Genomic DNA, 15,927 nt, shown 5'->3' on the forward strand with positions numbered 1-15,927 from the left:
TAATTTAAAAGTGCACTATGCAGTTTCAGATTTGTTGCAATTAGTGTACTAAACTAATTTATTATACACATAATCCCTAGAATGATTGTATCATAACTAGCATCTTATCAAACCAAAACATCATTTTGAGGCATCAAAATAGTTTTCAATTATTTTCTTTCTCTCTGTATAGCTGCATACTTCAATCAATTCGGTCAACTTTGCCATCAAACTCTCGCCTTGCACAGCTTTGTTTGTAATGTTTTTCTGTGTCCATGTGAGCTTTGAGATCGCCACCACTTTTATTAGACACAGAAACATAGGTCAAGCTTTGCACGCGTTGCACTCCGCTTCCAATTAGTCTCGACCGGGACGATAAATTGGGAATTTTCTCAGCAGTTAATCTGTAATGTACATTTTCGCATTGGCATTGTGAGGAGCCAGCGATGCTGGTCGGATCTGTCCGCTTCCTGCTCTGTTGTGTGTGTCTGTGTGAGCGCGCAGTAGCGACGCCCACAAAGCACTGAAAGCGAGGCTTCTCTTGGTAACGTCACACGCAACAGGTTACCGTAGTATTCGGTGCAACGCGCCAGTCAATTTAACTACATGCATATTTTACACAAACGTTTCTGTGCGCGACAGATTTCAGATGTGCGCGGGAGCGTTTTGCCACCTTAGGGGGAACATTGGTCATGGGATTCCCCCCGCCATAGAGTACATCACTCCCGTCCCCTCTTTTATGGAGCAGGTTGACGGGGTGTTGTTTTTCCCCTCAGCCGCGTCGTATGGGACCCATGTCTGTATTTTTTTTCTGTGAAAAAAGCCGCTTATTGTCGTTCTCCCAGGCGGCTTGGAGGAACGGTATCTGGGTTCTTGTTAGAATGTCCATTGATATGTTTTGGGTCTCGACGTGTATATAGTGCTGGCCCTGGGTGCTTCTGATAGGAACCATGCATGGGCTTGCGCGCCTTGGTTGCTCATCATTGAAACAGCGTTTTTATGGGGCAACTGGGATGGAGTTTCTCTTCCGAGCGCCAGTGTACTAGGCTTGTCTCGACGAATTCTCGTTCATCTCTGGGGGATGTTAACAGAATAGATCAAAGCATTGGTAGAGGGGTCTCACGCCCTTGGGGTGGGCCACCGGGCGCGGTGTTTTGTGTTCTGACCGTCTGGGTGGCGCCCTCTATAATGTTTTGGATCGACACTCGTACCTACCCCCCTCCTGGGACTGGGGATGGCGGCCTGATTAGGGCACGGGACTGGTTCTGGTCGCGCCGGACCAGGTCAGTTAACCTGTTGTCCGCCTGGGCGCAGATCTGCTGTTCTGGTACCCTGAGGGACTTGTGCTTTTTCGGGGGGGGGAAATGCCGGGTCGGCCCGGGCGTTGCAGGGTTTGACGTTATGGAGATGTTCGTGGTTATGTTACTACGTGTTATCCCTCACTGTTGCTTGGTCCATGTTGTGTTGTACCTTGCGCTGTGTTTCAAGTTTCAAGTTTCTTTAATAGTTGTCATACAGAAGTACAGAATACTTTTATACAAAATGCTTCTTACTGTTGCGCTCCAGAGACTGTGCAAGACAAGATAAGTATGAAATAAAATAACATAGTAAAATTAGAAGTAAAAAAAAAATTAGGTCACAGTGTTCAGTTTAGACATATGTACAATGTTCGATGCAGAATAGACGTAGTTACCATACAATATACAATACTGTGCAGTGTACTAATATACAATACTATATAGTGCAAGGCAGAAATGGAGAAATGGGACGAGGTGCAATTTAGGTACAATTCACAGTAGGTGTACGAGTTGTAGTGCAAATCCTTTATCAATAAATATAAAGTGTAAGTGTGTTTGTGTGATCTAAAGTGTGGAGAGTGGGTGCTGCAGTGTGTTGTTTGTTTGAGTGAGTGTGCGCGTGTGGGTGTGTGTGCTGTGTGCATTTGATGGTTGTTGCATAGTGATTATTGTTCGTTTAGCAGCCTGATGGCCTGGGGATAGAAGCTTCTTCTGAGTCTTTCTGTGCTCGCCTTAAGACTCCGGTATCGCTTGCCTGACCGCAGCAGTTCAAAGAGGCAGTTGTTCGGGTGGCTCGAGTCCTTAATAATTCTCTTAGCCTTCCCCTTGCACCGCTTGTTGTAAATGTTCTGGAGGGTGGGAAGCCCCCCTCCAATTGTGCGTTCGGCTGAACGTGTCACTCTTTGTAGTCTGCTACGGTCTTGTGCAGTGCTATTCCTAAACCAGGAGGTGATGTTGCCGGTCAGGATGCTCTCTATTGTACATGAGTAGAAGTTCCTAAGGATCTTCTGACTGACTTGGAACTTCCTTAGGCGCCTGAGGAAGTAGAGGCGTTGTCGTGCCTTCTTCACAACACTGTCAATGTGTGTGGTCCATGTCAAGTCCTCGGATATGTGGGCTCCGAGGTACTTGAAACTGTTCACTCTCTCAACCGGTGCCCCGTCGATGCTGAGGGGGCTGTAGTCCTTGACCCCCGACCTCCTGAAGTCCTGTGCTGAAGGAGCCTGGTCCTTCTCCATTCTTTTTCGCCCCTCTCTTCTCCTGCTTGGCGGGGCTGGGAGGGGGCTGTCGAGGTGGTTCTTGTAGAACGCCTCTGACATCCCTGTGTACGTCCCGGTCCGCCGGCCCCGGGTCCGAATTTGTTTTCGTCGACCTGTTGGCCTGGGTTAACCCCTTCTTGAAAACTGAAACGCTTGTACTGCTGTATAGCCAGTGTATACCCGCAGTTGTGTTTTGGAGTTTTTTCTTGGGGGGTTATAGGAACAACCGCCTCATGTTAGAACCAAGGAGGTGGTTGGTTCCCTGGTGTGTTGGTAGCGGAGTCAGCTCTCTGGGTAGGCCGCGTTTGGCCCGTCTACCTGTGAGTGTGCCCCCGCACCTTTCATGACGTCTGCCAATCATGTCAGCCTTTTCTGCCTCGGCCCCTCTAGAGAGTCGAGGTTTTTTTTGTGGAGGCTGCGACATGGTGCACAGCATGCCAGCATACGCCCCTTCCGCCGGGGTGCTGTTTTCAGCAGATCCCTTTGGCGCCTGTCTAGTCTGCAGTGCTCCAGGCTCAGGTCGAGTGGCCTGTTGCCTGGATTGAGGGATCGACCTCTTTTGGGGGTTGTCTCCCCGGTGCGCTGCCTGGTCCCGCTGTGGGTGTAGCCTCTTGAGTGCTTCGGGGCGGCGTGCTGTAGGGGGGAAGGGCCTGCTCTTGGATGGGCCCTGTCCGAATACGGTGGCGATGTGGGGGGTGGTGTCACTAGTGACCGCCTGGTGGGGTCTCGATGCTGCAGCATCGTTGGCCTCACCAGGCCCCCTTTTCCGGGGGGTCCAGTCCCTTCCTGGGGCTGGGTCCTCCTTCGCGCTCCGCTGCTATGGCCTTGCCACAGGGTTGGGTTTTTGCCCGTGATATTAGGGGTTGTAACAGGGGTTTTATTTCTTCCCGTTCGTTCCCTAGTGGCATGTGGGTTGCGCGTTTGTGTAGTCGTGGGTTCTTCTGTGGAAGGTAAGTCCCATGGTCTGCTCACCCTGTGCGTTTGAGTTGCTAAACTCCTCTTCGCACAGTCGGATCCGATACCCTCCCGTCCTCCGCTAGGGGGGTCCGGGGGCCCGGGTCCTCCCTGGTTCTGATGGTTGTGGGGGGCCTCAGCGGGTACATTTGTCGAGCTCTGCTCAGCTCCTGTATTCCAGTATGACGCAGAGCGGAGCTACACGACTTATAACGTATGGTTATGTCTATAACCATAGTTATATGAGTGTAGTGACGCTCTGCGTCGGACTCACTGAGGACCCCGTGGTCTTCGCCTTTGTGGTGAAAGACTTGGGAAGGAGCTGTTAGTATGGCCACACCCCTGCTTATGTAGAGGAGCGGATGGGGGTGTGGCCAGGCGGATGGGTGTGTAAAGGTGCATGTGAACATTTATTCAGTGCTAGTACTGATATGGAAGTGGATCTTAACAAGCACCAGAGACGAGCACCTCTCTCTATATAATTTACGCAAGTCTATTCTGGCGGCCGTTCTGTCGCCCGGCCGACATTAAACAGCAGTCTGTTATTATTAAATCACATTTAACGGGCGGCGGTCAGGTGGCGTAGCGGAGATTGCGTTCGTCACCAAACGCCGGAGACGCTGGATTCGCCTGTTCAAATCCAGCTCACAGCTCCGGCGTTGTCACCAGCTTGGCTGGCCGTTCACACTAATACAATTGGCTGTATTAGAGAGTGAGAAAGCTGGCGGGGTGGGTCCGGGTCGTTGTAAACAGCGACTCCTACAGTTTGGTCGGGGCGCCTGCTCAGCGTGGATAGGATCTAAGGGGGGTAGTGTGATCCTTCCACACAGTGAGAGTCCGCGCTGCCAGGTGAAAAGAAGCTGTTGATTGGCTAGACGTGTGTCGGAGGAAGCACGTGATAGCCTCCACTCTCCCAGACCGACTGTGGGGGGTAAGTGCGAAGCGACCAGGAAGGGGATTGGGAATTGGCATAACGACTAACATTGGGATGGGAGAAAATCGGAGGAAAAAGGAGGGGGAAAAAAGATTAAAAAAAAATAATAATATCACATTTAACGGGCGGTCAGGTGGCGTAGCGGAGATTGTGCTCGTCACCAATGCAAGAGGCTGCGGTCTCGACTCCCGGAGAGTCAGCATTGCTTTGGCTCGGGCTGATCGCTATACTAACTCTGAAACGGAGGGCTAGGGCCTCCACAGGGTGCGTTTGATAGAGCTGGCGGACACTATGGGGTTGTGACTCCGATTAAAGAATCACACAGAGGCGTGCTGCAGTTAATGGTTGTATTTGGGAATTTGCATGTGTGTGTGGTTGTCTACAAAGGAATACAATACAGTATACATTAGTAAACACAAAGGAATACAATACAGTATACATTAGTAAACACAGTAGTGACGTACATAAACATAATGTCATAAACATGTGGTCTATAGCTACAATAATATTCATTAGTAATATAGTGCAACTAGTAACTAAGACATTCACTTAACCAGAGTTATTATATATAACCTACATAGCCTATGCAGGGAATTACTCATGCAATGCATGTAAACAATATAGGTAGGCGGACTGTAAACCAGGTGTAAAGATACATTCAATTCACTAGAGGTAATGAGTGAGTTATAGTTATATAGCCTAGGCTAGCTAACGTGCGGCTAAGCTAACCACGCAGCACATCACTAGCAGAGGCAGCCTAGGCTGGCTAACATGCGGCTAAGCTAACGGTGCAGCCTCTCGAGAACAGAGAGAAACAACGTCAACAGGAATGGATCAATGTGGACATACTGTAAGTGTAGAGTAAGCTGAGTGAATGAATACGCAGGAACTAAACATAAGTACTGTACTCGCGTGTCATTTACGCACACGTTCCTCAAAGGGACAGATGTTTCTACAGCCGCACCATCAGGCAGAAACACGAAGACCAACTCGCCCACGTTAGAGGGAGAAACTCTTAAAGGGCCAGTAACCTTATCAGAAGACTATAGTGTGCGACACTAGCTGGGGCACATCACGCTGAACGATTACACTGGCATAAATCAATTACCCTTTCCTGTCAACAACAACATATTAAAGGGCTATTACAGAACAAAGTAGTCTTGTTAACAGGGCTTTCCTACAAACTCGTTTGGCTGAGTTAGGGGGAGGGGAGCCGTGGGTGGGTCCTGGGCGTTGTGGACAGCGACCCCTACAGTTCAGTCGGGGCGCCTGCTCAGCGAAGGTAGGATCTGGTGAGAGGTAGTGCGGCCTCCCACACGTTACACTCTCCCAGTGAGAATCTGCGCGGCCAGGCTGGCTGCCGTCTGGCTGCACATGCGTCGGAGGAAAGCATGTGACAGTCTCCAGCCTCTCGGACCAACAGTAGGGGAAAGTGCGCAACAACCAGGAAGGGGGTTGGGAATTGGCATAACGACTAACAGTGGGATGGGAGAAAAATCAGGAAAAAAAGGAGGGGGGAAAAGATAATAAATTTTTTTTTTCGTTTGGATTTAATGCTACCTAATGTCATATCAATTAATTTAATTGACTATACAGTTGAGGGGGTGGGGTGGCTTTTTTTGTTATTGGCTCCATATCTCTCTATCTCTCTCTCTCCCTTTCTCTCTCTCTCTCGCTCGCTCGTTCTCTGCTGTCTGTCGGCACCCGCGCATGTTTTGAGGAAGTAATTCCTCAAGCTGCATTAACAGAAACTTGATTAATATCTTGACTATGCTTGCTATCCTAGGTAAAACTAACAATTACCAACAGCTCAACTCTTCCATAAAGTCCACGACATAAGTTCATGAGATGCTCTGTTCTCTTGTTTATATCTGTTCTCAAGTTTTTTTCTTTAAACAATATTTGTATTGGGTTTTACAGTACACAGTCAAGAAGGTTCACTTTTCACTACCACACTATAAAGGTTAACCTTTCACTACCACACTACAGAAGGTTAACCTTTCACTACCACATTACAGAAGGTTAACCTTTCACTACCACACTCCTCACTGTATGACCCGCATTTCACTGTATGCCCTGGTATGTATGTGACAAATAAAGTCTTGATTCTTAACACATTGAGTGCCACGCCCCTTCCGGGAAGTGCATCTGGCCTTGCCGTCCATTAACCCCATGTAAACGTAGTTGTAGTTTGTAGAGCTAAACCTATATTTTATGTTATAGATATGGGTCTAATAACGCTGTTGATTGTCAGTGAGTTGCTTCCAGTCAACGTGCAAAAAAACAGATAATTCTTTCATCCGTACATTTTCGTTTTATACCATTTTGAATATGAATATAGTTTGGGTGCTTCTGAGCTTTTGTGTAATTCACTTATCACGTTGTAATTTTTCACCTGATTATCGAATCTTCCTGAAATCAACGCTAGATTATCGTTATTATCCTTCCTCATGCAAGCATGCAATGCGGTTTAGACTGGTTTAAACACACACACACAGCTTCAATCGCGGTAGAAAAAAATATCAGATCAACGCAAGATTGGATATATAGAGTCCTTACCTGGTCTCTGATGTAATGCACAAAAAATATCCAATTATCTGATCGCCATTCCAGTTATCCACAGCGATCCTGTCTCCGACGTTATTGGTCATTGCACATGAACGGGCGGGCGGGGTCAGTTGTCCAAGCCATCCCTACAAGCGCGTGTTTTGCCGGAGTGTTTAGGACCCGCCCCCACGCCGCAGCTTGGTAGAGAAAAGAAACGACACCGTTTCTAATGGAGCGCAATAGCGGCCGAAGGCGTTAGAGGGTGGTATAAGACCGTCTGCCAGCTCAGACACACTCAGAACAGTATGCACAAGGTGCCCCGCTGAATTATGAATGGCAATAGCGAATAAAAGAAATACCGTGAGAAAAACGTAGTTCTACGTGAACGGCACCAAAAGGGTTAAGGTAGTGGTTGCAGTTTGCACGGTCGCAAGACAGTCATTGTAATAACAAAGGCCCTCAGACTGGAAAGCTGCCAGGTGTTAAATGCTCTAGAGAGGAGGGGTGCCATGGATTATAATGAATTATGGGTAGTTGTAGTTGTGTTACATTGTAAGCGAATTGCCCCCTTCTGTCTCAAAGGCCCTTTATCTCTGAATACATTTTTGTGATATCACCATGATCACCATATCCATTTGTCCCTCAACGTTCTGAAATGTGATAAAAGTAGTGTTGCCTGCTCCTTTAAGAGCAATGCGTTGTGGGATATATGCCCTTCTCCTTACTTAAAACTAACGTTATTTGAGCCAACATTTAACGTTAATATAACACTCTTTTAACGTTAGTGAATGTGAATGCACATACATAGCTAGTTAAATATCACAACTTGTGTCATCATTGGGGGAAACTAAGTGCTGCCTCTCTCCGCCATCCCTGCTACACTCGGGACTACACTAACGTTAGCCTATAGCTAACGTCATAGATGGCTAACGTTAGCCTATAGCTAACGTTAGATAGCGAACGTTAACTTACATTTGCAAACAAAGCTAACGTTATCCAGTTGACATTACAGATCATAATAGCTATAATAACCTTAACGAAGTGAGCGTAGGGGTTAGTCAGAGTGTAGTGGGGTCGGTAGAGAGCACTTAATTTGCGTGTAACGTTAGTCAAATAACATTGAGCAAGTTACATGACCGGCACTTCGGCCCGGGAGTGTTAGGAGAACGCTCCCCTGTACTCTACTACGGTTCAGATTAATACAGGAAAAGGTATACATTGGGGGCTCAAGTCCGGGATATGAAAATAAATCCTGATTTCATCTGTGAGTTGTAAACTGTATGGAAACGTGAAGTTAGCTCATGCTACTGGAAAACGGACGCCTCGTCATTAAATGAACAGAGTTAAAAATGATGACGCCCCTTTTATTCTTTTTACGCGGTTGTCTGTTCTGCATCCGCGGGTGACTTGACACAGCCCTACAATCGACGTTGTTATTGGATCCATAGCTATAATATTTAATATAGTTTTAGCACTACAAACACCGGCATCTACCCCCATTGCATTACAGCGCTGGCACAAACGGCCATACGCCCACAGCGCAATCTGGCGCTCAATGTGTTAAACTGAAACAATGAAAAATTGTCACGATTGGATGATTTTACCAGGGTCATTTCTGTACAGCGTCTGTTTTCAATTGTAGTGAGAGGCATTTATCCCCCCCTCTCATGCAGGCAGTGTGAGTGAGTGAGTTCTGTTTTTAAACGATAGCAGAGATGCAACCATAGACTTTATGTTCTTGAATGATAGCAGAGATATAACCGTGGATGTTATGTAGAACGATAGCAGAGATACAACCATTACAAGTTGTGTTCTCATGATTCTGTTCTATTTTTTTTATTTAATTTCTTTTTAAATTTTTATTATCTTCTCCCCCCTTTTTCCGTTTTTCTCCCGTCCCAATGTTAGTCGTTATGCCAATTCCCAATCCCCTTCCTGGTCGTTGCGCACTCTACAGCCTACCGTCGGTCTGGGAGGGCGGAGACTATCACATGCTTCCTCCGACACGTGTAGCCAGCCCACCGCTTCTTTTCACCTGGCAGCGCGGACTCTCCCTGGGAGAGTAACGTGTGGAAGGTCACACTACCTCTCCCAGATCCTTCCCTTGCTGTGCAGGCGGCCCGACCGAACTGTAGGAGTCGCTGTTTACAACGACCAGGACCCACCCACGCCGGCTTTCCACCCGCTAACACTGCCAATTGTGTTAGTGTGGACGGTCGGCCAAGCCGGAGGCACCACAGCCGGATTCGATCCCACTGGCTCTGTGGTGGTAGACAGACGTTTAGTCCGCTGCGCTACCCGGCCGCCCCTGTGTTCTCATGATTCTATGCCAAAGCTATCTGCTTTGCATGGAAATAGATAGGTCTACAATTCCTTCTTGAAAAATATATTTCCATCCAAAGTAGATGCACATACTGTAACTGTTATCCAATTATGTTTCGCCTGCTAGATTATTGGAGATTTGATTTATCATTGGCAAAAAAAAATTTAAGAACTCTGCGATGCATTTGGCGTTGTTATAAATTAGATTGAGATGCCATTTGAAACAATAGTGTGTGATCACGCATCCCAACGGTCAAAGCTATGGGCGTGTCGAGGTCCATCTCAGGACACCTCTGTAAATAATCTGGAAATGGCAGAGGTCGGCGGGTCATTCTCTATTACCATGGGTCCTCACATAGCACTGGTTCCGTGTGAACAGGAAGTCGGCGTGTAACATTGCTACATGCTGTTATCCATATATTTTACGCAACTTTTTATTTTCCCTCTGCAGTCTAGTTTCAAAGAAACCTTCATGTATGATTTCTTCAAGTCATTCCAAGAAGACAAGTGCATTGAAAAAGTGAAAAAGGTATGCACCTGTGAAATGAATACCATTCCATGTCCTATAAAATCTGAATCTCTTTTTCGTTATGTCCATATAAAGTTTTGCTGGCAGGGGTTAACGCTCTCTCTCTATCTCTCCCTATCTCTTCCTGCGTCCAGTTCCTTGACGAGATCTCCTCTAATGTCAGCAAGGAGGTCAGCGGGGTGGAGGACTCTGTGGTTCTGAAGGAAGGGTAAGTGGCTCCATACTGCGCCTCACTACATCAAAGTGAAAGGGGATCTGAGGTGAAAAGAGGTTTTTAAAATCTACAAAGCCCCCTTTTATAGGAAAATACCATTGCATTTCACACAAGCTTACACGTACATCAGAGCCCTTTTCGGCCATGTGATTCAGTGGTTTACAGATGTGCATTCACATGGGACGTGTCCCGGGATTGAACTCGAACTGTCCATAGTTTTGACTGTGGAACTGGATAACAGTTACAGTATGTGCACCTATTTTGGATGGCTCAATTGACTTCGCTTTAGTTTGACAGATCAAGTGTAATTTTTCACACTTGTGCATACGTACGATCGATACGATCGATGGCAGTGTTGCAAAGTAAGTGCTTACTGTAACTTGATGCACCAACAAAACAAATCCTTCAGAAAACTTTGTGTTTATACCAAATAGATTATGCCAAATAGAATAGTGATCTATAGGAATGGCATTTGCGTTTGTCCCCAAAAGCGAGTAAACCAAAAGTACCAGGATGTCTTGATTTTATTTCTTCAAGTAAAGAATTAAGTATTTCCATCTACATATAAGGATGTATTTGAATATACCCCACATTGGTATGGAAAAAAAATATTTTGGCTTTTAAGGTTTTTACTGTACGTGTCATGTTCTGATCACAATTTTCCTTATGTACACAAACATCTATTTATATTAGTATTCAGAATATGTCCAGGGGAACTGGGCTAACACAGACAAGAGCAACCGCAATTGAGGTCATTTGTGTACAAACGGAAAATAAACACACACACCCAACTGCGCTATAATATCAGATGCGATTCTGATGGACACAGATGAATAAATAATGAATGGAATCCACACCAGTGGTGAAAAGCTCCCATATGGCGTTTTGATTTCATCACACTGTCTTGATCCATATGGATCTTTGTCAGGATAAGTCAATGAGTGCACCTGTTTAAATAAAGGGAAGGGAAGCAACAGTTGTGATTGGAGGATCAAGAAAAGAGGGTCACGCGCAGGAGTGGGTTGTGAGAATTAGAGCTGGCGTAGGGGTGGTCGTTAGACCCCCCTAGGCATGGTCTAATTCTCACAACCCACGACTGCACATGGTGTAATGGCTTTTATACAACTGGCGCATTCATCCAACCTTATTGCTACAGTATACAATAAACACACATTAATTGAAGATTTATTGAGAGAACCATCCGCAGAAAAAGTAGTTCCCCAAAAAAATAAAGAAGTTGCCTCCATGTGGAAGCAGCTCAGAAGTGCATCCAACTGTTCTCAGTAAGACATCCAACAAACTAAGACATCCAACTGTCTCAACTAAGACATCCAACAAACTAACACATCCAACTGTCTTTCAACTAGACATCCAACAAACTAAGACATCCAACTGTCTCAACTAAGACATCCAACAAACTAACACATCCAACTGTCTTTCAACTAGACATCCTTCAAACTAAGACATCCAACTGTCTCTCAACTAAGACATCCAACAAACTAACACATCCAACTGTCTTTCAACTAGATATCCAAAAAACTAAGACATCCAACTGTCGTTAAACTAGACATCCAAAAAAACTAACACATCCAACTTTTCTTTTGAACCTACTTTCTATAGAACTTCATTCTTAGATGCTTCTATAGAAAGTAGGTAAAACAAATTAAAAAAAAAGTTTTCTTTGCCCTATATAGGGGGGGGGGGGTTTCTTTGCCCTATAAGAGGTTTTTATTTTATTTTTAAACCTACTTTCTATAGAAGCAGCTGGGAGGTGTGCTGTTTTAAGTGAGCGTGGGTTATTGAATTGATTGATTATTTTATTACTGTCTGCCTTGTTTCCAACTGGTTAAGTTTAGGCACTCTTTCGAAGTCGCTCTCTTTCGAAGTTGGTTAAGGTTAGAGTTTGGATGGGGCGGTCAGGTGGCGTAGCGGAGATTGCGTTCGTCACCAAACGCCGGAGACGCTGGATTCGCCTGTTCAAATCCAGCTCACAGCTCCGGCGTTGTCACCAGCTTGGCTGGCCGTTCACACTAATACAATTGGCTGTATTAGAGGGTGGGAAAGCTGGCGGGGTGGGTCCGGGTCGTTGTAAACAGCGACTCCTACAGTTCGGTCGCGGCGCCTGCTCAGCGCGGATAGGATCTAAGGGGGGTAGTGTGATCCTTCCACACATTACACCCTCTCAGTGAGAGTCCGTGCTGCCAGGTGAAAAGAAGCGGTTGATTGGCTAGACTTGTGTCGGAGGAAGCACGTGATAGCCTCCACTCTCCCAGACCGACTGTGGGGGGTAAGTGCGCAGCGACCAGGAAGGGGATTGGGAATTGGCATAACGACTAACATTGGGATGGGAGAAAAATCTGAGGAAAAAGGAGGGGGAAAAAGATCAATAAAAAGAAAAGAAAAAAAAAGGTTCGAGTTTGGAATCGGGGCTGCTCTAAAGACAAACTCTAACCTTAACCAACTTCGAAAGAGAGCGACTTCAAAAGAGTGCCTAAACTTAACCAGTTGGAAACAAGGCGGACAGTAACACATTCGCCGTGACAGAATCGTTTTTCATTTAGTCTTTATGACCCTATCACCATATCCTTTCGTAATGTTTACTTGTCCGGCGTGTCCGCCATCTTGCTTTCACTTCTAAAAACTCGCATGGCAGAGTGATAGTAATGCGGTTGTGGGCGGGTCCTGGGACCAAGAGCGTGGAGTTATTACAAATACCCATGTGTAACTTGACTGTTTCAGCCAATCAGAATCGAGAAATTTGCATGCCGTTGTATAAAGGTCAATAGGTCAGTCAGTCGACCCAGTTGTTCTCAACATGGGGTCCTTTTTAGGGGGTTCCAGGGAGTCCCCAGCAAACCCTTTAACCCCAGGAGTACTTTTAATTTCACTAATGTGCCGTAATGCGAGTAAATCAAAACTCAAACCAAAACTCCACTCGACCTTGGGATCCTAATAAACCCTTTGTGTGGCTGCGTCTCTGTAGGGAAGTGCAGAAACGAGCGCAGGGGAGAAAACGCATCGGCAAGAAGAACTTCAAGAGGCGTTGGCTCAGAGTGACAAACCGAGAGCTGTCCTACCACAAGCACAGAGGTGAGGCCCCACTGCATCAATACACACACTGTCCTACCACAAGCACAGAGGTGAGGCCCCACTGCATCAATACACACACTGTCCTACCACAAGCACAGAGGTGAGGCCACACTGCATCAATACACACACTGTCCTACCACAAGCACAGAGGTGAGGCCACACTGCATCAATACACACACTGTCCTACCACAAGCACAGAGGTGAGGCCCCACTGCATCAATACACACACTGTCCTACCACAAGCACAGAGGTGAGGCCATCAATACACACACTGTCCTACCACAAGCACAGAGGTGAGGCCCCACTGCATCAATACACACACTGTCCTACCACAAGCACAGAGGTGAGGCCACACTGCATCAATACACACACTGTCCTACCACAAGCACAGAGGTGAGGCCACACTGCATCAATACACACACTGTCCTACCACAAGCACAGAGGTGAGGCCATCAATACACACACTGTCTTACCACAAGCACAGAGGTGAGGCCATCAATACACACACTGTCCTACCACAAGCACAGAGGTGAGGCCATCAATACACACACTGTCCTACCACAAGCACAGAGGTGAGGCCCCACTGCATCAATACACACACTGTCCTACCACAAGCACAGAGGTGAGGCCACACTGCATCAATACACACACTGTCCTACCACAAGCACAGAGGTGAGGCCATCAATACACACACTGTCCTACCACAAGCACAGAGGTGAGGCCATCAATACACACACTGTCCTACCACAAGCACAGAGGTGAGGCCATCAATACACACACTGTCCTACCACAAGCACAGAGGTCAGGCCCCACTGCATCAATACACACACTGTCCTACCACAAGCACAGAGGTCAGGCCCCACTGCATCAATACACACACTGTCCTACCACAAGCACAGAGGTGAGGCCATCAATACACACACTGTCCTACCACAAGCACAGAGGTGAGGCCCCACTGCATCAATACACACACTGTCCTACCACAAGCACAGAGGTGAGGCCATCAATACACACACTGTCCTACCACAAGCACAGAGGTGAGGCCCCACTGCATCAATACACACACTGTCCTACCACAAGCACAGAGGTGAGGCCATCAATACACACACTGTCCTACCACAAGCACAGAGGTGAGGCCCCACTGCATCAATACACACACTGTCCTACCACAAGCACAGAGGCGAGGCTCCACTGCATCACCTAGGGCTGTCGGAATGAATTTCAATATTCCAAAGTCATTGAGAAAATGTTTTAATTAATTTGAATACCAAACTTCCAGTCCAATGTAAATAAACAAATAATAAAAAAGACGCTATTGATATGAGGTGTACTGAAAACGGAGTCCCTTTAACACACAAACACACCATTGTTTCCCCTACCATAGGCATTAGTGGGCACCCCACCTACTTGACTGGAGGGGCCGCCCACTAATCGGCACCCCTTCCCGCTCAAGAAGTTTGACTGCATGCACTCATTTACACACGCACACACACACACAGGCCATGTCCAGACTAAAACGATTTTGGTCGTTTTAGGCAAAGTATTTGATCGTTTGCACCGTTCTGCCACACGGAACTGCCTTCTGGCAGCCTGAAGACGGTACTTTCTGATACCAGCTCCCAGAGTGCGCAATTCTGAAGACGGCCCCCATTGCGTCACCATCTTTACAAGCGATACGCGTCTTCTCCTGAACCGATGACACGATAGCCCACCTCTCCCTTACCCCGCGTGTGAAAACATCACAACAACAATGGCATGTACAGCTATTGAGCTTGATCGGGCTTTTACAGCTTTACATATGCTGTGCTATCTCCATCTGTCTGAAGCGGAGCGGGGGTTTTGCTGTGCTTACACACTCCCGAGTCCCGACGAGGCGCACACACATGCTCACACGCATCTCCCCTTAATCCGCATGCAAACCCAGACAAAAAAAATAAACATGATACAATTATGTCTTATATGTCCTGGCTAGAAGTGTTTATTAAACACCGGGAGTTATTATTAAACAACAATGGCATCAGAGTAGTTGCATTCGTGTTACAGAAGCTAACGGGGAGGGTACTGTGATGCAATACATACACGATACTAACTAGAGATTAGCGTCACATAGCTGGCCTTTTTCTGAAAACCCAAGCACATATTGTTCCATAGCATACGCCTTCAGTTGATCATGACAAATCATATCTTACCATAATTTTGTAAATAAAGCTGTAGCCAGCCAGCTAGCATTGATGCTATTCAAAATTCTATCCACATTAGCTAAATAGCTAACCAACTAAATACAATAGACAGTGGTATCCTGAGGTAACGTTTAATACAGACGTTTGCTAGTCGAAATGACTGGACACACACGGGGACAAGTTAAACATCAATCAATAAATTTATTCCAACAGGTAGTTTGAGCTGCATGTGAGCTGCGGTCTTTCTCTCCTTTGGAAACTAATGACATTACGTTAGCTCGAAAAGCACAGAACCGGCCGACACAAGTTAAGCTGCTAGCAACAGACACTAACACTTCCGGTCTGGGGTTTTCAAAATAAAAGAAACAGGAAAGACATTTATTTTGTAAATTTGTGGCATGCACTTAAAGTTCAAGTTTCTTTAATAGTTGTCATACAGAAGTACAGAATACTTTTATACAAAATGCTTCTTACTGTTACGCTCCAGAGACTGTGCTAGACAAGATGAGTATGAAATAAAATAGTATAGCATGTAAAATAGAAGTAAAAATAGAGGTCAGTGTACAGTATAGACATATGTACAATGTTCGATGCAGAATAGAAGTAACTGAGTTACCATAC

General features: G+C 46.3%; 1 protein-coding gene across 1 annotated transcript in view; it reads left to right on the forward strand.

The window, feature by feature from the left end:
• The window catches only part of rasa2 (RAS p21 protein activator 2), a 196,659-nt gene that overhangs the window by 140,107 nt on the left and 40,625 nt on the right, over positions 1-15,927 (forward strand). The window contains exons 17-19 of the mRNA XM_084332855.1: positions 9,745-9,822; positions 9,957-10,030; positions 13,020-13,126. Coding sequence (XP_084188981.1) covers positions 9,745-9,822; positions 9,957-10,030; positions 13,020-13,126 — 259 coding nt within the window. The remainder of the gene's footprint in view (positions 1-9,744; positions 9,823-9,956; positions 10,031-13,019; positions 13,127-15,927) is intronic.

Source organism: Notolepis coatsorum (assembly GCF_963971535.1).
Source record: "Notolepis coatsorum genome assembly, chromosome: 1".
In the NCBI taxonomy this organism is placed as follows: domain Eukaryota; kingdom Metazoa; phylum Chordata; class Actinopteri; order Aulopiformes; family Paralepididae; genus Notolepis; species Notolepis coatsorum.